This window comes from Lagopus leucura, unplaced genomic scaffold (assembly GCF_019238085.1).
Source record: "Lagopus leucura isolate 7727_CA_CO unplaced genomic scaffold, USGS_WTPT01 Super-Scaffold_100012, whole genome shotgun sequence".
Taxonomy (NCBI): domain Eukaryota; kingdom Metazoa; phylum Chordata; class Aves; order Galliformes; family Phasianidae; genus Lagopus; species Lagopus leucura.
The window spans coordinates 21,476,307-21,498,962 of NW_024962267.1; the positions used below are offsets into that span (position 1 = coordinate 21,476,307).

At 39.9% G+C, this 22,656-nt stretch overlaps 1 protein-coding gene across 10 annotated transcripts in view; it reads left to right on the forward strand.

Annotated features, from left to right (window-relative positions):
• The window catches only part of ADARB1 (adenosine deaminase RNA specific B1), a 63,142-nt gene that overhangs the window by 34,225 nt on the left and 6,261 nt on the right, over positions 1–22,656 (forward strand). For 4 of the 10 annotated variants that reach the window (XM_042874578.1, XM_042874577.1, XM_042874583.1 and 1 more), the window contains 5 exons: positions 2,996–3,933; positions 12,778–12,892; positions 16,976–17,144; positions 17,640–17,788; positions 18,687–18,855. In XM_042874578.1, the coding sequence (XP_042730512.1) occupies positions 2,996–3,933; positions 12,778–12,892; positions 16,976–17,144; positions 17,640–17,788; positions 18,687–18,855 (1,540 nt within the window). Of the gene's footprint in view, positions 1–1,590; positions 3,934–12,777; positions 12,893–16,975; positions 17,145–17,639; positions 17,789–18,686; positions 18,860–20,306; positions 20,435–22,656 lie in introns of those variants that run through there. The other 6 variants (XR_006179600.1, XR_006179601.1, XM_042874580.1 and 3 more) reach the window with 6 other exon arrangements.

Here is a 22,656-nt window from a genome sequence, read left to right on the forward strand (position 1 = left end):
TGTTTTCATTCAGTGTATAATGAAACTCAGAAGTGATACCAAGAGTATGTATGGTCTTGAAAAGCAATTAGAAAAAATGGGGGAAAAAAAGACATCTGCAGCTCCCCATCATGCCCCCTCAAGGACACTTCAAGAGCTGTAGCACCCTGAAAGCTTGGAGATTTCTCTGCGGTTGTGCTGGGGTCTTGGTTCTGGTTTTACTCTTCTTTTGAGGTCTGCTATTGGCCCCGCAGGCAGTCAGTTAGCTTTTGAGCTAGATGAGGTAGTAAGCCCATTCTGAAGTCCTCCACCATGATAAGGCTTTGCAATAGAGGCCTGGTGGAATGAGAGCCCTTTCTGAACAGCAGGGAGGAGCTGGAATGGAGGAAGTTCAGGATGTCTAAATATGAGAAAGAGTATGAAAGGTGACTTCTCTGACTTTAGCAGGTGGTCTTAGCTAATACTACTTTTTGACTAACCTGTCAGTTCTTTTTCAGCCCAAAGGTAATTAGGGGAACTCACAGCTGCTGAGCAGGACGGACTAAAGGAAAGTTCTGAAAGGAAATCTTCTCCCTTATCCTGGAAAACAGATGTTCTTTCTTCCAGTTCAGCACTTAATGGGATGAAACAAACCAGAGCCCTCTGGTTCACAGAGAAAGACTTTTTCTTTCCACCATGTGCAGGGTTTTGATTTGGATCATCTTAATGATGTGAAAATCTGCCTACTTGCACAGTGTCTGGAGTTTGACACTGGCTGCTTGCTCCCCACTTGCTCTCTCTCCTAGTTTCTTCCACCCTACAGATTCTCTAAAGTTAACATGCCTGGTAACTTGCAGGCAAGGAGCAGTTTTCTTCCCTTCTTTTTCTTTTCTAAACCAAAGTAAGCATATGAGTTTCTTTCCTGCCCCCTGCAAATCCTCCCTCTTTAACAGGACATGATTTCCAGTACTTGTGTAACGAAATTGACTAAATAGTTCCTCCAGCTGTTGAACTTGGAAATAAAACTTCTCTTTGTATGTTCAGTTGCTGTCTGCTCAGCTCGTATTTTCCTTACGTGGCTTCCACAGACACTCGTTATAAAGAGGAAAATGCAAACAGAAGCTGTTTTTTGGCTTTAACTGAATGAAGAAATCTGTTTAGCTGAAAAGTTACGTTGCTCTGCAGGAAATTTATGTTGCTTCTAGTAAGAACAATGTTTGAAAAGCACTGTTATAGATAATTTTAGATAACTTCTGAAGATTACAACTTTAGGTGAAAAATCAATGTAAGGAAGTTTAAAAAAATTTGTTCTATTTTCTTTAAATTCTTTCACTGTAGTAAGGTAAGGAGAGATAAACATGAACACTGTATTGACTGTTGTGTCTCCACACAGCATGTTCTGCAGACAGTATAATTTGTGGCTGAATATTACAAGAGATTCTTTATTAAATTTAGCAGATTTCTAGCTATGAAGTACTCGAGAATGTTTCATGTTTCTGTACAGTATTTGACTGGAATTCAGTGTTAAATACTGTACAGTTCCTTGTTACACTACTGAAATCTAACAAAAGATGTTCTACGTTAGGAATTTTTTTTTTTCATCTCTCTTTTTTCTTTTTTTTTCTCTTTGAGCACCGAAAGGAGTAACCTATCGAGCTTTTGCTGGAGGATGTTATAAATGAAAATTTAGTAACTATTCCATCAGCTTTGTAAGCTGGGCTAAGTGATGTGTGCAGGGTAGTGAATACTTAAGAAAGCATGATTTGAAATTTGTTGAGAAGAGATCTTCCATCTTCATTTGCTCCAATTTCAATAAATATTTATTTCCTATTATCACTGTGAATTTAATATAGTACTAGATATTCTGAAGTCTTGGAACAGAAGAGTTAGAAACACTTGACCAAGTAAATTTGCCTTTTCATTCATGAATGTTGCTATAAAGCACAAATAAGTCATTTCATTCTTTTTTTTAATCAGAGTAAAAATGAGATCTTTCCCGTTACAGCAAGTGTAATTCTTGAAATATATATCGAACATTATCACTGCCCCAATTTTCTAGTTAGAAAATAAATTATTGCATTAATCATTAATGCTGCAATACCACATTGTTTTTCTTCCCCATTAAAATAGCATCATTGTGATTGTGTAGATTTTGTCACACATTTTGTGTTCTGTGTAGTCTTAAAGAGACAATCTTCATTATTTGTTTTAAAATCTGAGAGAGCAGTTTTTTACTTTGCAAGAACTTTAAACACTGCATGTAAATGGCAAAAAAAGGTTTCTCAATCAAAGGCTGTGTGAAAACATATGTATAGTAGTTTTCTGGTGCAGCCTAAGTTAGACACAGGATTTTTTAACAGCTGTGTTCAGTGTATGCTGCTAAAGGGTCAGAGTTGCTGTGAGAAGAGCTGCGCTCTATGCTAGCCTCTGTTGAAGACTGGGAAGAGCAAAAAAAGGATTGAATTTGGAGAATATGGCATAGCTACAGAGAAGCAAAACATACAGTTTTCAGTCAAGGTGCCTAGCTAACAAAGAACTGCTCTGTTTTTCACGACTCAGATTTTATTTATGTTATTTCTTGAATTGAGCAAATAAAATCATGTGAGACAGAAATGCAATATGAATAAAATAAGAATAAAGTATAATTAAATATAAATCTCCTAGTATTGGTCTGAAATATCCATTTTTATTTTACTACTGATAGTTTATCCTACAAATAATACAATGTTTTTCTGTTTTAAGGCATTTTTCACTTCAAATGTAATTTATGAGTAAAAATTTTATTTCAGCATCAGTTTGTTGAAAAAAAAGCTTCCGTGTTTTATTGTTGTATGAAAGTATCAAGAGCAAATTTGAAAGTCTTGAATGTGTTCTTTGTTATTAAAAGGTATTGCTCTCCATTTATGCTGCAAAAGCTTTGATCTGTGAGCACACATCACTTAACCAATTACAAAGAGAGATAAAGGAATCTATAAATTTTGCATTTACAAGATCCTGCAACAAAGGCATTGTAAGTTACTCTTTCTGGGCACCGCAGGTTCAAGCAGCACTGATGTTAAAGAAAACCGCAACATGGACAACGTTCCCCCCAAGGATGGCAGTGCACAAGGCACCGGGGAGGGGGCTCAGCTCTCCAATGGTGGCAGCAGCAGCAGCAGCAGCAGAAAGCGGCCTTTGGAGGAAGGCAACAATGGCCACTCCAAATTTCGCCCTAAGAAGAGGAAGAAAACACCAGGTCCTGTTTTGCCAAAGAATGCCCTGATGCAACTTAATGAGATCAAACCTGGTTTACAGTATAAGCTGCTGTCCCAGACGGGGCCAGTTCATGCCCCAATGTTTGTGATGGCTGTTGAGGTTAACGGACAGGTGTTTGAGGGCTCTGGCCCCACAAAGAAGAAAGCCAAGCTCCACGCTGCTGAGAAGGCTCTGCGGTCATTTGTCCAGTTCCCAAATGCATCAGAAGCACACCTGGCCATGGGGAGGACTCTCTCTGTCAACACGGACTTCACCTCTGACCAGGCAGACTTTCCTGACACGCTTTTCAATGGATTTGAAACTCCAGTTCCTTCTGATGCTTCCTTTTACCTAGGGTCCAATGGGGATGGCTCCTTTGGCTCCAGCAGGGAGTATGGTCTGCCATCAGCTGCTGTGGCAAGTAGCCTTACTCAGTTGCCTCTCCCTGCATCGTTGCCATACCCGACCGCGAGTGGGAAGAATCCTGTAATGATCCTGAATGAGCTCCGGCCAGGCCTGAAGTATGAGTTTCTCTCAGAGAGCGGGGAGAGCCATGCCAAAAACTTTGTCATGGCTGTCGCTGTGGATGGGCAAACATTTGAAGGATCGGGAAGGAATAAAAAGCTTGCGAAAGCTCGGGCTGCTCAGTCAGCCCTGGCATCCTTGTTTAACATGCAGCTGGACCAGACTCCATCTCGACAGCCCATTCCTAGTGAGGGGCTCCAGTTACATTTGCCACAGGTGAGAAATCCTTTGATGTTTGCCAGCACATTTAGATGATTACCGAAAATAGCCAAGATGAATTGTTTTGAATCAGCTTCAACATTTCTGCTTATTCTGCTTGTATGGATGAGTGTGTATGTGTGCATGTTTGTGTGGACATACATGTATTTGTAAATACGCACACTACATTAGTTGATCCATTTGTGGCTTCCGACAATTGTGTGCAACATTCCTATTCTTTTGGATGGAGATGAGGTTTTGTTGCTAATGCTTTCAGCCTTTATCATCCCATGTAATAGGGCACAAAGCACAGCTTGACATCAGTTTACATTACTGTTTGCACTGAGCAAAGATTGAGCCATGGTTTACTTGTCTCAGGCAGCCGGCGGAGTTCAAGTCAGCATTAATGCTTCAGGTGGTATTGCTATCTGACACAGTCATTTTTACCAGAGCAGAAAATTATCTTCTGCAAAGTGAAATTGTTGATGTTAGCAGAGTTGAATCATAGAAGTCAAGGACAGGTCAGATGAGACTAACGAAGCCATCACTCATTTCCAGGGTCTGAATGAAAGTCAGACCGGCAACACTCATGTCCATAATCTGTGGTTAAATAACTGACATCTTAAAGAATGTGCTCTAATAAAATTAATTAATGACTATATGCAAATTACTTAGGCAAATAAATGTGGATGAGAATTAATTTAAATCAAATAAATAAATGTATTATGTAAGCAGCTGGAATAAATCTGAGAAGCCTGGATTTCTCTCTGCCATTCTTGCTACTTTCTTGCCAGCTCAGGTGTTTGTATCAATGCACAGGTAGGGAAGGTAACAAACATACCGGACAGAGACCAAAAAATATAAGGAAGTTGGAATGGCATAATTCTTACATTCTTAATGATGAAAAATTCTCACTTGTTTGCTTTTGCTTTACTCCTGTATAAGTGCAGTAATAATTAACACCCTCTTTCTATTACACCGATACGGTCTTTTTAAGGATATTATCTGCCTGCCTAAATTCATATACTTTCCTGTGAATTCCTTGCAATTTTCTGTTTGTTTTAAAGATAGTTTCAAGTCATTGGCCTTTGCTATCTTTAAAATATCATTTTAAATTTCATTTAAAATATTGTATTAGTTTGATTCAACATTATTCAATAATGTCAAGTTAAAAGAGTATAAATATATGTGACTATTTTAAGTGTGTTGTTTCCTGTAGTTTCATGGACAATATGCGTTTTAAGAAATTCCTAAATGCTCTCTCTCAATTTTTTTTAATAATCTTGTACAGTATTGCATTATTGATGAATGTTTCCTCCTTTTTGAAATCTAAGGTTATGCTGTTGCAGGTAGTTGTGATTTCTTTAGCTATTAAAGACTGCTTTTAAAAAAAGAGCTTTTATAGGTGTATTTGGCATCAGACACCAAAAATTTTCACTGCCATGAATCATTAAAATGGTTAAAATTTGAACTGCAATAAGAAGGAGAACAGAATAAGAAGTGATATGTACCAGAATTGTTCAGGGCAACTTGTAAGTCCAAAGTGAGGATAAATCATTATATTCCCTCTCAGCTCACTCTTTTGTTGTTCCATGGGCTTAAAGATGTTTGTCTGGCAGATGTATAACAAATTAGTAAGGGACTTTAATGGACCGTGTGACAATGCTAGGTGCTTCTGATTTTCTTGCTTTGTGAGGTTTTGTCCTGCATTCTTAGTCCTGTGAACCACTGTTTGTTGCCTCAGAGTGCCGTGTCACAGGTGGGCTGTTGCTGTAGGTAGGTTGTGCATGATATGCAGAAATGTTGTTGCGTTCATTTGCCCTGATGGGGCATTAGAGACCAGCACTATAAGTTTAAATAACAAAGAAAACATGCAAACAATTTACAACTCCCAGCTGTCATAAACTGACCTTGATACCCATATTGTGTACACCAAATCATAACTTAGGGCCAGCTTACATTTTACCTGTCTTACTGCACCCCCATAAAGGCTGCTCCAGTATGAAACAGAGAGTGTCTGTAGTGTCTATAGGTGTAATTTGGATTATGCAGGCTGCTGGTGGTCTGTTGTATGGACCCCATTCAAAGCCAGTTATTGATTTTGAGTCTTTTGATTAGTTTATAATTAGGACATTGTTGACTTCCTACATGTCATTGTGTTTTATTATCTTTTATTTATAATTGACTGTGAAGTTACTGGAATTAAATCATGGTCTGGTACATTATAGAGAATAATCAAGGATTTAAGCTTTTGTGATTTTTTAGGAGCTGGTGTTAGATCATAGAATCACAGAATGGCCTGGGTTGCAAAGGACCACGATGCTCATACTGTTCCAACTCCCTGCTATGTGCAGGGTCACCAACCATCAGACCAGGCTGCCCAGAGCCACATCCAGCCTGCCTTGAATGCCTGCAGGGATGGGGCATCCACAGCCTCCTTTGGCAACCTGTTCCAGTGCCTCACCACCCTCTGGGTGAAAAACTTCCTCCTAATATCCAACCTAAACCTCCCCTGTCTCAGTTTAAAACCATTCCCCCTTATCCTATCACTATGCACTCTTGTAAGCAGCTGTTCCCCCTCCTGTCTACTATATGCTCCTTTCAAATATTGGAAGGCCACAGTGAGGTCCTACTTCATTTATGGGATTTGTTGTTTGTTTTTTAACAATGATTGCTCTTCTGTGGTTAGTATGCATAACGATGTTAAATTTGGATATTGTCTTGAAATCATAAACATTGGAGAGTACAGGAGCAATGTAAATGAGGGTGGGATTTGTACTAATTCGTAGACAAAATGCTGATAATGGTGATTGTGTGAGAAAATTTGCATGTCAGTAGTTATACACCTTCTGGTAGCTGCAAGCTCTCTGGAGGAAATCAAAAGTGGAAATACACATGTAAGCTATCGAAGATTGGTGGAGGTCATTATATTAGACATCAGCTCATAAAATAGATATGGGTATTGCTTTCTGGTCAGCACAGCGGATTAATCCATGTCCTGTGATTTATAACATTTACAGCCAGTCTGTGCTAAGCAATCTTGTTTACAGTTTGACCTTTTGTGAGTGGTGAAAGACTTGCCTGCAATAAGGAAAATATCTTTGTTCAAAAAATGACTTAAACCTGGCAAGAATTTTGTCATGTACCATGGAGCAGATGAAGATAACCTGCTGAAAATCTGGCCTTGAGCTTTTATTACCTTCTCAGCTAGTGTGTTAAAGTGGGAGAAATTGTCAGTCCTGCATGGTAGGGTTTTACCTCTCCAAAACAAAGAAAATATTTTTATGGCCAGTTAGATTTTGTAAACTGATAGCCATCTTGCTTTACCTCCCATTCCACTCAAGCAAGATATCCTGTATTGTGCCATAAGTCACAGCAAATACTAAAAGGCCATAAAATGTGGACTTCGGGTTTTATTCTTTTCTGCAAATGACAGCTGTATCTTTCAACATATTCAGGTTAATATCATCAGAACATTTAAGAGTCTGGTTTGGCATTAAATCAGACATGTTGGACCTGTGGCCCAGCACAGCTTGCAGTGTGGCAACTCACACTATAAAGGCGGCAACCCTGTCAAGTGACCCAACCTGGCCCCAGGTGTGCATTCAGCAACAACCAGACACTGGTGTGCATTTTGATACATTGGCTAAACACAGTCAGTGTTTCTGTGAACAGAGAAAAAAGTGAGCGTTGATTTCTGCTTTGATATGGGAATTTGAGGATAGGTTTCAGGATTGCAAAAAAATCATCAATTTATGTTTGCAACTTCATTTTCTGTCAGTATAAATACATTAAGTTAAAATTTTCAGGTGGAATCTATAGAGATGCAATTGTATATTCAACAAAAATAATTTGTATGTCTCCTTAACAGACTTCCATAAGACCTCTCTTAATAGCGAAAATGTTTCTCACTTCGCAATCACACCTTATTCATTTCATTGCTTTTTGGCAGTACATACATTTGTGATTAATTGACAAGGATGAAGCACAGAATGAGTAATATTTCATCAGAAATCTCTGATGGACCCCTTGATACCTCACTAAGAATTGCAACCACTGCCACTGAAGTAGACTCATGTTAGTTTCACAAAAACAGTCAAACATCCCACGTGTTTTTTTTGTTTGTTTTATTGCTTTCTTTTTTAAAAAGTTTCAATAAAAATATTAAGAATTAAAATGTTTTGTTACTTATGTATTAAATATATTGTATGAGGGCTGCTTTGAAAGTAATGCCTCCTGTTTTATTATGTTTGCTTATGATCATAGAATCCTTAGAGTTGGAAGGGACCTCTGAGGGCCATCCAGTCCAACACCCCTGCAATGCACAGGAACACCACAGCTAGATCAGGGTGCCCAGGGCCTGATCCAGCCTTGCCTTGGAAGTCTCCAAGGATGGGGCATCAACCACAACGCTGAGCAACCTGTTCCAGTGCCTCACCACCCTTAGCATAAAAGATTTTCTCTTTATATCTACCCATCCTGAGCTTGAAGCCATTTTCCCTTCTTCTGTCACCACAGACCCTGCTGAAGAGTCTGTCCCTTTTTGTCCTGTAGCTCCCCTTTTGATACCGATAGGCCACTTAACTTGACTGGTCACTTTGCAGCCTTCTCTTCTCCAGGTTGAACAGCCCTAGCTCTCTCTGCCTGTCCTCAATGGAGAACTGTTCCATTCCATGGATCTTTTTTGTGGCCCTTCTCTGAACACAGTCCACCAGGTCTGTGTCTCTCCTGTACTGAGGAATCTCTGTCTGGGTGCAGTACTCCAGGTGAGGTCTCACCAGCACAGAGCAGAGGGGTAGGATCACCTCTCTCACCCTGCTGGTTGCACAGCTTTTGATGCAGCCCACCACTTGTCACCATCCCCTTCCAGACATTAGGCCATTGACCACCACTCTCTTGGTACAATCTTGCAACCAGTCCTTCATCCATCGAACAGTACACCCATCAGATCTCTGTCTTTCCAACTTGGAGAGAAGGATGTTGTGGGGTACCACATCAAAGGCCTTACTAAAGTCAAGATAGATGACATCAGTGGCTCTTCCCTTGTCTGTTGATGCAGTGACAGCATCATAGAAAGCCATTAAGTTGGTCAAGCAGGATTTGCCTTTGGTGAAGCCATGCTGGTTCTTTGATATCACCTTGCTGCCTTCCATGTGCCTTAGCATGGCTTCCAGGAGGATCAGTTCTATAATCTTCCCTGGCACAGAGATGAGACTGACAGGTTGAAAGTTCCCAGGTTCATTCTTTTTACCTGTTCAAAATTTCAGTGTGATGTTGCCCTTTTTCCAGTCACCACAGATTTCACCTGATTGCCACATCTTTTCAGATATCACTGAGAGTGGCTTTGTGGCTACATCAGCCAATTCCCCCACAGCTCTGGGATGAATCACATTGGGACCCATAGACTTGTGGATGTTCAAGTTCCTCAGGTGGTTACGAACCTGATCTTCACTTACAGTGGGAGGGATGTTGCTTCCCTAGTTCCCTGCTACTAAACCAGTTGTTTGAGGGCTGTGTGACAAGCAGTTATCAGAGTTATCAGAGGCAAAAAAGTTAAGTACCTCAGCCTTGTTTGTTCTTACCAGATATCAGAGTCAGGTGGTGGTGGTATGGCAGTGGAGGTTCAAGCTGTGAGAAGCACTCGCAAGCCAATAGCTGAGGCTCAGGCAAGAGTCTCACTAAACAGTATTTTATTTTGCAATTGCAGTGGTAGGTGTTCTGCAAGCAAAAGTGCCCGCTGTAAAGAAACAAAGCTCTTACATCTCTTAGTTCCCAGTACTGTGTCCCTCCCCTACTTCCAGGGTCACATTCTCTCCTGTTTGCATATCATGTGTGCATCCCCTTTGCAGGTAGTTGACAAAAGTCCATCTTTCAAGGATTTTGCTTTCAAGTAAGCAAAATCCACAAATTAGTTGCCTCTCCAGTTTATCCTGCCATGTATCTGCCAGATAAGTTTATTTCTTCTTGTGCAGTTCTGGATACAGATGTATGTCTTAAAGATGTTACCTTTGGTTGCCCCCACCTCCTTTCCAGCAATCTTCCCAAGGCAGGAGAGTTAAAATGCCAGCCAGATTTTCCTGTTAGCTCTAAAAATGACATTCTTTCACAGACTTCTATCTCTCAAGAATACCCGTTTCCCACAGACAAACACTTACCTGGTATCATGGATTCCGAGATATGTCCCTTTTGTATCACATTCTATTTCTTTTGCAAAAAACAATATGTTGTCTCCCAGAATTCCCCCTTACTTTTATTTACACAACTACTGCTTTTTGCAATTTCTATTAAGGCATGGTTGTGTAGGTGACTTCCAGCCTTCACAGTTCTCTTCTGTGCAGAGGTTGTCCTGATCACCATTTTCTACTTCTTCACATAACATCAACATCTTTACAGTGGTGGCCCTACTGACATCTGCTTAGATAGGGTGGTTTCAATTAGCCACTGGACCAATCCTCTAACACAGCGGATAGTTCAGTAGCCAACTGCTGTTAAAATCCCTGCTACCACAAAGATATAAGTATGGATACTACTACTCCTTTCCATTTACCAAACAAAGACTCTAATCATCCAGTAAGTGAAGTGTCTATTCCTGAATTCTCTGCCAGTTCATTGGCCAGAGTGGTTTGTCCTTGCAGTGTCCTAATTATGATGCCATTTGAAGCAGTATTGTTAGGAATAAAGGAGCAACACTGACCGCCTAGCATCACACAACCTCCTCCCTTTTCAGCCAACATCGTGTCTAATGCTATCCTATTTTCCCATGCTATCTTACTAGTGGCATCTAATTGTTCTGCAATCTTTTATAGCATCTCTAGTATAATTTATGGACCTCTGCAAATTGTAGTAAATATAATTGATCCAATCTACATTATTATTAATAGTTATCTACCAAAACAGTCTCTGGTGTCTGAGAGAAGATACAGAGGAAGGCAACCCAAATATTGTTTTGGAGGAAAATATTTTTAGTTTCAAACTGGGGAACAGTTTGGTAATCCAAAAAGCAGCTCATAAGATGAGACTCCCAAATCTTTCTGTGAAGTAGTTCTAATTCATTTTCATTTCTGACTGCAAGACATCTTCTTTAGTCTTCTCATCAGAGACGGTTTCCTTTTTGGTGCCCTTTTACGTGCTCTATGGCAATTTTCTCAGATAATAACAAGCTTTCCAAAACCTGTCTAATCAATGCCTCATGGGACAATTCCTTCCTTCTATTGTTTATTAAACCCCTTTCTTCGCAATTTTTTTTTTTTTTTTGAATTTTTGACTCCATACACATATCACAAGTCTGTATATATAGTTCACTGTTTGTGAACTATATTTGATTCTTTGTAACACTTTTAGTGCTTGATTTTATGCATGTAATTTACAAGTTAGAGCTGATCAATTAGCAGACAAACATCCCATTTCCTCAGCTTTTCCTTCTGTCTCTTTGATGATGGTGAAACCATTAGATCATCTATCATGTACCACTCTAGAGGATCCATCTATAAACTATATTTCTGCTTTATTTAAGGGTATATCTTGTAAGTCTGACCTGGTCTTTGATAATTGATTAAATCTAAACAATTACGTTCCACATAATGTTCACTGTATCTTCAGTTCCCTTCAAAAAGAAGGAGGCAGGATTCAGGATAGACAGTGACTATAGCTAAATCATCTCTTTCTATTAATATGGCTTCATATTTCAGTATCCTGGAGTCTGTTAGCTGCCTTTCTGCCTTCTGAGTAAAGCATATTCTTTACTTGGTGAGGGTCAGTTGTCCTCCAAAGGTGAATTTCCTGCTTTCTTCCAACAATAAGGCAGTTGTTGCCAGTGCCTGAAAAAATTCTGGCAATCCACAGAATACAGAATCTAGTAATTTAGACAGGTATGCTGTAAGTTTTCTTTTGTCTTCCCATTTTTGGGTTAAGACTTCTAAAGCAGCACCCTCACTTACTGGTATAGAGATGAAACGGTTTATCCACGGCAAGAAGAGCCAAACTGGTGTGTCACCAAATCTTGTTTCAGTTTTTCCACCATTTCTTTTGCTTCTTCTGTCTAATTTAATGCATTGGGTTCTTCTTCCAATAGTTTGAGATGAGATTTCTGTATTTTTTAAGCATATGTTTTTATCCCCAGTCTACAATACCCAGTTAAACTTGGAATTTTCTTAATTTCTTGATTGTTCTGGGAAGATGAAGTCACACAGTCTCCTGAATTCTTCCAGAGTTTATTCTCCATTTGCAAGTTTTCCTTCAGGTGAAAGAGATAAGTCTTCCTAATTTTGACATAGGTATGCTATACAAGTGCCTCTCTTAAATTTGCAAGTATCTTGTTTTTAAAAAAGAAGAAAATTTAACCACTGTTGAAAAGAAATTAATTCTTAGTACGTAGTAGCCAGGTAGTTCATTTGACTGTTATAAAAGGTTTCCATGTCGATTTGAAGAGGCTGGGTTTTACACTTAATTCTTCCTGTCAAGTCCAGTGTTGATGCTGAAATGATGTATTTTGAGGTTTGAGCATGAAAATATTGACCCATCTGTTTATTCAGTTCTGCTAAGCCTCAGATTTTCATAATATCATGAACATTAGATACTCTGATGCTTGTCTTAGGGCTGTGTGACCCTGTTTTAAAAGGTGTGAAGCACACAGAACTCTACGACATATAAAGAGTGTTCAATGTGCCTGAAATTTACACCTGGCCCTCCTTGATGTACTGAAGATGCATCAAAATCTTTGCCTAGTTTCAAAACGAACAATGCTAGCAGTTTTAATCTGTTGTGTTGAATCATTCAAAAATGCAGATCTTTATAACATAGCACTGTTGTATTTTTTTAAAGGTTGTTTAATTTTCTAATGTGCATTTCTGTGTGATCCAACAGGTTTTAGCTGATGCTGTTGCACGCTTGGTTGTAGATAAATTCTGTGATTTGACAGAAAATTTCACTTCTCCACATGCACGTAGAAAAGTCCTTGCTGGAATTGTCATGACAACAGGTAAAGATAAAAAATACTGTTCTAACTGTCTAAACACCAAAGCTTTGTTTGTATTCTAAGAAATTATGTTCTTTTTTTTTTCAGTCAACCAATATTGAAGTATATGCTTACTGTTTAATCTGGAATGTGCACTAAATATAGGCTAAGGATGATTAGTCTGTTTCCTGAGTTGCTGTCTTCTGTGTAGTTGAGGTTTCTGAGGTAACTCACAGTCTCCAAAATAGATCTCTTTAAAGTACTTTTTAGAATGAAGTATGAAATTTTTTGAAAGTAAGTCTAAAATACATTTCATCACATTGTTCACACAGGTGGCATCCTTGTTTTTGGCGTGTTATGTAGGATATTATGCTTGCTTTCCAAGTGTTTAAAATTTTGCACTTTGTTTAGTAAGTTGTGCTGCATTTCATTCTAAGTGTTTTGTGTCTCAGTTGTTCTGGTGAAAAAGAAAGCACCTGGTGTTTCAGCAGCTGCTTCTAGTATGCAAGTGCAAACAGTAGTATTGTCACAGGTCTCTGATTGCTGTCCTGAGATACGTGCTCTGCCTGAACACTGAGAACAGGGAATCTTTATCCTAAACTGAATTCTGTCTCTGAATTTTCCTTAGGTTAAGGTTTATCTTTTTCTTCAGTACAACTGATCCTTTGCAGTGGGCACTTCATTTTGTGCGTGTCATGAGGTGCCTCCACTAAGCTGTACAAATCAGACCAAGATCAGTGATAAATGTACAGTGACATTTCTTTTGGATGGCCTTTATGCAGCTATGTGCTGTGAGCTTTTTCTTGTTCTTTTGGGTTGCATGTTAGCTTCTATTTTCTTGGGTAGTGCTAGCCCTTTCCTTATGTGGAGATATTTGTAGGGGCCTTCCAATTTCATTTATGAGGTCTGAGGGTGCTAGTTAAGGTAGAAAGTAATGCATACTCTAGAACAAGATTGTGACCTGGGAACCTTTGGCCCAAGCCATGTTGCCAGATATCTCTGGTTGGGTTGACCCTGTCCAGCAGCCAAACACCCACACAGCTTCTCACTCAGTGCCCTCTTTCAGGGAGTGGAGAGAAGACGGAAGGAAGGTGAGAAGTCTTGAGGAAGTTTAATAGGGAAGCAAAAGCTGCTTGTAGAAGCAAAGCAAGATAAGGAAGCCACAAGATCACAAAGTAATTCTGCAACATTGACTGTTGTAGAAGTCTTACAAGTATGACTGAAGTAAACGTTATAGTTTTGACCATTTCTGACCAACTGCACCACTGAGCTCACAGATGAAACCAAGCTGAGTGATACACGCTAGAGGGAAGAGATGCTATCTAGAGGGAAGGGATGCTGTCTAGAGGGAAGGGATGCTATGTAGACGGACCTGGACAGGCTTGAGGGGTGAGTCTGTGCCAACCCCCTGCACTTCAAGGCCAAGTGCAAGTTCCTGCATCGGGTTTGGGGCAATCCCAAGCACAAATACAGACTGGGTGGAAAATGGCTTGAGAGAGCAGCCCTGAGGAGAAGGATCTGGGGGTTGTCCATTGATGAAAGTGTCAACAGGAGTCAGCAATGTGCACTTGCAGCCCAGAAGGCCAACCATATGCTAGGTTGCATCAAGAGAAGCATGACAGGCTGGAGAGCTGGGCAGAAAAAAAATGGATGAGGTTTAAAAAAAGCAAGTGTAGAGTCTTGCATCTGGGGAGGAATAATTGCATGCACCAGTACAGGTTGGGGGATGAGCTGCTGGAGAGGAGCTCTGCGGAGAGGGACCTGGGTGTCCTGGTGGATGACAGGTTGCCATGAGCCAGCAGTGTGCCCTTGTGGCCAAGAGGGCCAATGGCATCCTGGGGTGCATTAAAAAGAGCGTGGCCAGCAGGTCGAGGGAGGTGATCCTCCCCCTCTGCTCTGCCCCAGTAAGGCCTCATCTGGAGCACTGCGTCCAGTTCTGGGCTCCCTGGTACAAAAAAGACAGGGATCTCTTGGAAAGAGTCCAGCGGAGGGCCACGAAGATGGTGAAGGGCCTGGAGCATATTTCCTATGAGGAAAGGCTGAGTGAACTGGGTCTGTTCAGCCTTGAGAAAAGAAGACTGAGAGGGGACCTGATCCAGGTCTATCAGTATCTAAGGTGTGGAGGGCAGAATGGCGAGGCCAGACTCTTTTCAGCGGTGAGTGGAGACAGGACAAGGGGAAACGGCCGGAAACTGCAGCATAGGAAGTTCTACACAGATGTGCGAAGGAACTTCTTTACAGTGAGGGTGACGGAGCACTGGAACAGGCTGCCCAGGGAGGTGGTGGAGTCTCCTTCTCTGGAGATGTTCAAGACCTGCCTGGATGCCTACCTGTGGTGTAGGGAACCTGCTTTGGCAGGAGGGTTGGACTCGATGAGCTCTGGAGGTCCCTTCCAACCCCTACAATTCTGTGATTCTGTGATTTTGTAATTCTGTGACCAGCAGGACGAAGGAGGTGATTTTGCCCCTCTGCTCTGCTCTCGTGAGACCTCACCCAGAGTATTGCATCCAGTTCTGGAGCCTGCAACACAAGAAACACATGGAGCTGTTGGAGCAGGTCCAGAGGAGGGCCACAATGATTATCAGAGAGCTGGAGCTCTAACTTCAGAGGGCTGAAGCCTAACGTTTCTGACATCCCTAGCTTCCATGAAATATTATATGATCCATAAAAGCAAGTACTGTGTTTTTAATACAGGTCCTTAAATATAAGCTTGTAAAAAATTCTGCTGTCTTCTGGATGATTTAAAGTGCTGACTGTGAATGTCTTCCATCACTGATGACTTTGTATTCCAGGTAGATTCCAAGTGTGTGAGGAGTTAAGACACCAAAATATTTCCGGAAGCCCATCTGATCAGAAACTGATAGAGAGGAAAAGGATCTGGGGAGACCTTATAGCAGCCTTTCAGTCCTTAAAAGGAGGCCTACGGGAAAACTGGGGAGGATTCTTTATCAGGGAGTGTAATGATAGGACAAGAGGTAACAGTTTTAATCAATAAAAGTGAGGTTTAGATTGGATATAAGGAAGAAATTCTTCACAATGAAGTTGGTGTGGCACTGGAACAGTCTACATAGAAGTTATGGGAGTACTCAAGGCCGGACTGGATGAGGCTTTGGGCAACCTGGGCTGGTGGGTGGTGCCCCACAGGTAGAGGTCCAACCCCATGGCAATCGTTGGGACTGCGTGAACTTTAAGGTCCATTCCAAGCCAAGTCATTCTGATTCTGTGGTTCTGTGATTCATAATGATGACCAATCATGAAGAACATGCTGTAGAACTGAATTTCTTTTTTCTTTTTTCTTTTTTTTTAATTTCATCCTATTTATCAAGGTTGTATTGTATCTGTGTCCAAGATTACCAGAAAAGACATTTGCCGAAAGAATCCAGACTTAGTTAACATGTAAATGCATTTTGATAAGTTCAGTATCTGGAGGATGCCTGGACTCCCTTGCACAGCTGTTCTGTGTTGGATCAGTGAACTGGTTTCCCAGTTTTCCACCTGCAGTAGATGGGGCAGCTGGCCTCATCCATTTTTGTCAAGGCTGTACTTCAGTGAATATTTATTTCATAAGCAATGAGAGCTGGTAGGGCTATCCACTTTATGGTGTAATTTTCTTTATTTTGATGGATGTATGTAAGGTTCTGATCTATCTTTCTCAACTCTTAATGGATCTGACTTTTTTTTTAATTTAATGACAAAGGTAGTTGTTTGTATAGAAAACACAGAAAATATTTTTAAATTCTGTTGTGCCAAATTATTTAACTCAGGGAATGCATCTCAAGAAGTCCTGTACTGCTGATAAGTTCTGCAGTGGCTTAACACTCAAACTTCCTTCATTCTCTAGTTTTACCTTTCATGTTTCAATTTCTAACTTACCTGAACTCCAAAACTCTCAAGAACCTTACCTGAATTCTCAAGAACCGTAGACCATACTGGATAAGTCTGCATAAACCTTTTGCTTTTAAGAAAGAATGAGAAAGAGTCATAAGAACTTTTTTTTTATTATTTTGAAAAGGAACAGAGTAAAAAAGAGCCTTGTGTGAATTCTACAGGAAGTTCTTTTGCTAGGTTGTGATTTTAATTGTATCTTCTAAAATTTTGTTTTTCCAGGTACGGATGTGAAAGATGCTCTGGTAATAAGTGTTTCTACGGGAACAAAATGCATTAATGGTGAATACATGAGTGATCGTGGTCTTGCATTAAATGATTGCCATGCAGAAATTATATCCCGCCGGTGCCTGCTTAAATTTCTGTATACACAACTCGAGCTTTATCTAAGGTAAGCTTATGGGAAGATAAGCTGGCTTCATTCAGTTGAAAAGCTGCCAAAAATGTATCCTTGAATAATTTCAGTGTGAAATACTTGTTCTAGATTGCCCCGCTGAAACAAACTGATGTGTAAAGTACCACTTGTTGCATTAGAATGTTTAACTGAGAACTCATGACCTTTACCCTAAAGTTTGACATGAACAGAGCCTGTATTTGGTTCATTGTCAATCCTGAGAAGGTAAACATATAAATCAAAGTCATCTCAAGTAGTCTAACGCGTGATGTTGTTTTGTTTTCTGAGAAGTCTCCAAACCCCACTGTGATAATATAAAGGACTCTCTATTTATCTTCTCCATTGACTTTTCATTTTGTAATAACTTGTTGGAGTTATACTGCAAAATTTCCAGACATCCTGTGTTTGTTTTTAATGCCTGTTAGGACTGAGCAGCCTATGTTGTTTATGTATTAACTTTCTTTTTGACTTAAGCTGTATTCTCTGTTTCAGCAATAAAGATGATCAGGAAAAATCCATTTTTATCAAATCAGAGCGAGGTGGTTTTAAACTGAAGGAGAATGTGCAGTTCCATCTCTATATCAGCACGTCTCCTTGTGGAGATGCTAGAATTTTCTCACCACATGAAGCAGCACAAGAGGGTACGACAGCATAATATTATAGTATTGGTGTTTAAAGTATTATTTGAACATGTGGAAGTGACATGGTTGAAATTCAGGCATCTTCTTTCCTTTTAGTGCAGATGTGTATTAGTCAAAGATCTGAGCTGTTCTTACTGTATTGTAGAATTTAGATACAGGGTGATCATCCACATGGTCCACATACTGGCCTTCCAATATTTGAAGGGAGCTTATAAACAGGAGGGGGAACAGCTATTCATGAGGGTGTATACTGTTAGAATAAGGGGGAATGGTTTTAAACTGAGACAAAGGAGGCTTAGGTTGGATATTAGGAGGAAGTTTTTCACCCAGAGGGTGGTGAGGCATTGGAACAGGTTGCCCAAGGAGGCTGTGGATGCCCCATCCCTGGAGACATTCAAGGCCAGGCTGGATGTGATTCTGGGCAGCCTGGTCTCTGGTTGGCGACCCTTCACATAGCAGGGGGTTGGAACTGATGAGCGCTGTGCTCCTTTTCAATCTAGGCCATTCTGTGATTCTGTGATTCTGTGGTCTTCAAGAAGCTGATTGCCAGCAAGGATAAGCCAGTGATTCAGCAAGCATTCTTACTAAACTAATATAGCCATCTCAGTGTTTCTATTTTTAAAGGTTGTTCTCAGTCCTGATCTCTTAATTGACTTCATTCTAATATTAAAATGCCCAAAACACTATTTTAGAAGTGCCTGCTGACCGTGTTTCCTAATGCAAAGCTTGGTTTTATTGCAGTTTTAGAAGACATTTTGCATGTCTTGCTATAACTAAACTGTAAGGAATGATAGAAATTGTTATGCAGGCTTTAATAGACTCATTTAATGCTCATTTAATGCTCTATGTAAAATTGAGAATGTTTCTTGGTTGATTGTAAGTAACTTTTGTCATTTAGATCAAGGGGACAGACACCCAAACCGCAAAGCAAGAGGACAGCTACGAACAAAAATAGAATCTGGGGAAGGGACGATCCCTGTGCGCTCTACTACCACCATCCAGACATGGGATGGAGTGTTGCAAGGAGAAAGGCTACTTACTATGTCATGCAGTGACAAGATAGCAAGGTGAGAGACTAAAGAACTGTTTTTTCTACTGTTGCCTTTTATTGCTGAGTAAGACAGGAGGGATGCATGGCAGCTATAATGAATGCTCAGGCTGTTGATTGCTTTCATTGCTTAGCTGTAGCATGTCTGCAATTCCAGTGATAAAGCTCTGATTCTTCACCAGCAGTTGGTGTCAGACCTCCTGCTAGCTTCAGAAATGAGATGAAAACATTATGTATAATTTCAGGTACTTCAAGTCATGACAGCTTTGTTTTGTATTTCTATCAAAGGAAAATATCAGAGGAATTCCTTTTCCCTCCTGTTCCCAACATAGCCTTAGCAAAAGGGTGTGATAAATATATTACTTTAGTTAAATTTGAATTAAATCTTCTGGTGGTGTACAGCCTTGTGTACCAACGGGACATATGTATTCCGTGGACAGATTTAGATTGTTACTATTGTAATAGAGAGAGTATTTATAAAAGTAAAAATATATATAAAGTATAAATAAAAAAACAAAGTATACTTTATATATATAGTATATATATATGCTTATGTATAAGTATGTATGTATGTGTCCAGTTAATTGACGGGCACTATTAATTTCTAACTTCATAATTATTTAAATTTTAGTTTCAGTATTTTTACTGTAATTAAATATTTTTTTTCCAGTACGAGTCCTTTTATTTATATTTTATCCAGTACCTTCTTTCTTGTCATTTTTGAGAGTGAAATATTGAGAGACTGAAAGATTTTTTTTAAATTGGGAATGGACAGATGATAGCCCACCAAATTGAGAAGTAGTATCCTTAAAAAAAGTACCAGAAATCTAGGAGAGCTGCTGGAAAATTGTAATTTTTTAAAAATGAGTCTGTTTGTGCAGTGCAGACTCTTTTTTTTTTTTTTTTTTTTTTGTGAAATAGATAGGAAATACCAAGTTTTTTTGGCTGAATATATTTCAGTTGTTTTGTAAGTAAAATAGCTGTGCTGTTCTGTCTAGTCAAAGTCTGATGCAAAATTTATTAAGTGTATTTTAACATTGAAAGATATATTTGAACTAATTATGAACTGTGTACACCAAATAAAAAAAGTACAGGATGAATTTTAAGTAATTGCTTTTCTCCTCTAGTCTTGTCTCAAGTAATCATCCCCACTGAAGAAAGACATTTTACTTTAGTATGAATCCCTCCAACATTAATGATTAAGGCCTTTCACAAGCTAGGGCAGTAGGTTGTTGAGAAATAGTTCTGCAAAAGTGACATTGAAATTTTTTTAATAATATTTTCAATAATTCGCAACACTGGTTTCCCAGCTTCATATCAATGGCTTCCTCTAACCATCCAATGTGGTATTCAAGCTGCATTCATTGACTTCTATTATCGCATCATCATTGCTGTTAGTGAAAATAAAAAATGAAGGCAGTTATTGAGCTAGAACACATTTGACTATTTTGTTGATTTTGTGTGATGCAGAACAGAATCCATCTCTCGCTTGCGTAGCTAGCTGTCAACTGTCCTTGGGGCTAATGGGAATAATTTTGTTTGTGCCAGTGAAGGAAGCAAATAGAACCCTTTGACACAGAACAAAGACTGTATGACGGGTAAGGAGGCCCAAATTTTCATATTCTTTTTTTTCTTTACTTTTTTCTTTTTTACATTTCCCTGACACTTATGACCATGTTTTGTCCATTTAAATTTGAAAGAATGCATTGCTTTGTAGTTTCCAGCAGTCAGTACTCCAGAACGCCCTCGCCCCGTGTGCTTCCACTGATGTTTCCCAAAGGTTCACAGTGCCGGCCTGGAAAACACGTGGTTAAGTACTGTGTGGAGGATTACATGGGCAATCCAGAGCAGGAAGACTCTTTCTGTATGAACAGCCCTCTCTGTGTGGATTATATGCATAAGCCAAGCTATTATTTTCAGCCTCCGAGTGCTTTGTTAACGTGTGCTTTCTAGCACCTTGCTAGAAGGGTAGGAAGGGTAGGAAGAACCGAGAAACTTGCAAAATTTTTGCTAAGCTTCTTTATCCTGCAAAGAAGTGCTAAAAAGTAGAATTTCTCCAGTGACTGCTGCTCATTACAATGATGGGCCAAGCCCAACATTAGTAATGGGTGAGATCTAATGCAAGAGTGGATGAGCATCCTGGGCTGACTGTACGTTGGCAGGCTTAGCCATCTCAAGCCAGGGCTTGCGTTGTGCCACGGGCTGAGGTAGCGCGTGTGAAACAGCTCTTGAATCTGCTGCTTTGCTCCAGCTAGCTCAGCTCACCTCATTCTTCCTTAGCTGGTGGCAGATACTCAGCATCCCTTTCTCTCCCTAAGTCACCTCCTTGGAAATCACTTTCTGCTTGTTTTGGGAAAGGCAGAAAAAAGAGAAAAAGTCAAGAGATTGATAGCTGTGCTTTAGGCAGAAAGGAAATGAGGGGTGCTAAACTCTAACCCGTAATGATTTCACCATGTAAAAAGCTGTGGAAAACAGCAACAGTCCTGTGTAGGTAAAACAATGTACTGTCATCTGGCTCAGGAGCATTTGAACGGGATTATCCCAGTGTCTTGGTGACATTTCAGAGCAACTTTATTCTATGACAAGAATACCTGTTTGGTGGCATTATATGCATGCATTTGTTTTAAAAAAAGATCCCCACCTTGTTCCATGCTACTTCATTATGCATATTTTTGTCCTTTTTGATGTTTTTCACCTACATTCTTTTGAAGCTTTTTGGCTTCAAATAAACAGTTATTTAATTTCTCACCAAACATTCAAATTGCTGTCTTGATAAGAAGACTTAAATTGCTTTTTTTACCCTATTTCCTTGCTAGGAAGGCTCTGGGATCACTTAAGAAGTGGTTTAATTGAGAACTGGTTCAGTTGTGTAAAGGGGAAGTCATTGGTGCTCTTCTACCATGGAAGAGGGAAAAATATTACTTCTTTGCTGTGCAAGAACATCACATACCTACGTACTGACTTTGATTTCTGCTATTTACAATGTAAAATCCAAATGGAAGTTTGTAACTCTGTCTTTCTGTTTATTCCCTTGATGGCTTCTCCTTCTTGACCCCACCACCTAGGTGGGGACTGATGAGGTGGTACAAAAACAACTAGAAAATTCTCTGTGTGCTCACTAAAGGCTGTATGTTCAGCAGCTGCCTTTGTAGCCTTTTTTGAGTTTCTGAGTTATTCTAAATGGAAAGCTCCATGGCAGAGCTGGTGTGCTTTCTGAACAGCACTAGGAAGAACATTTCTTCTGAGCAGGTCTTAGTCCACGTGGCTGATTTGAATGCCTTGCTTTTGATATGTGATTGCTGTGTAATACCTAGATTAAAAACCTCAGAGAAAGAGGTAGGAAACCACCACCCAGTGTGTATCATCATGTAACCATGCAAACCAGTGACATGGGCTTAGTAGCATGCCACAGATCCAAACAACACCAGAAACACTGGGACAAATCAGAGCTGTCTGTGGCCAGCCTGGATGCTCAGCTGCAAGTGAAGTTAAATCTTATTGTCTGTAGTTGAAAATCTGACCTTGGGATGAGTAGAAAGATGCTTTTGAGAAGGGCTGCTGTCAAAGACTGTGGACTTGTGTTTATTGATGTAAATTGTGGTGACTACGCCACCTGAAGAAAAATACTGACTGCTGTACATGAAGATGTTGCTGCCTTTCCGTGGCTTAAGAAGGGAAGACTGATCATAGAGACCGAGTTAATCTCTTCAGAAAGCAAAGAGAAATCAGGTTTACACATGAGAGAAAGGATAGAGAGGAGAGAGGGGTTAGGTGAATGAAATCAGCTCTGCTTGTTCCATCTGCAGGGAACAGCATGTAA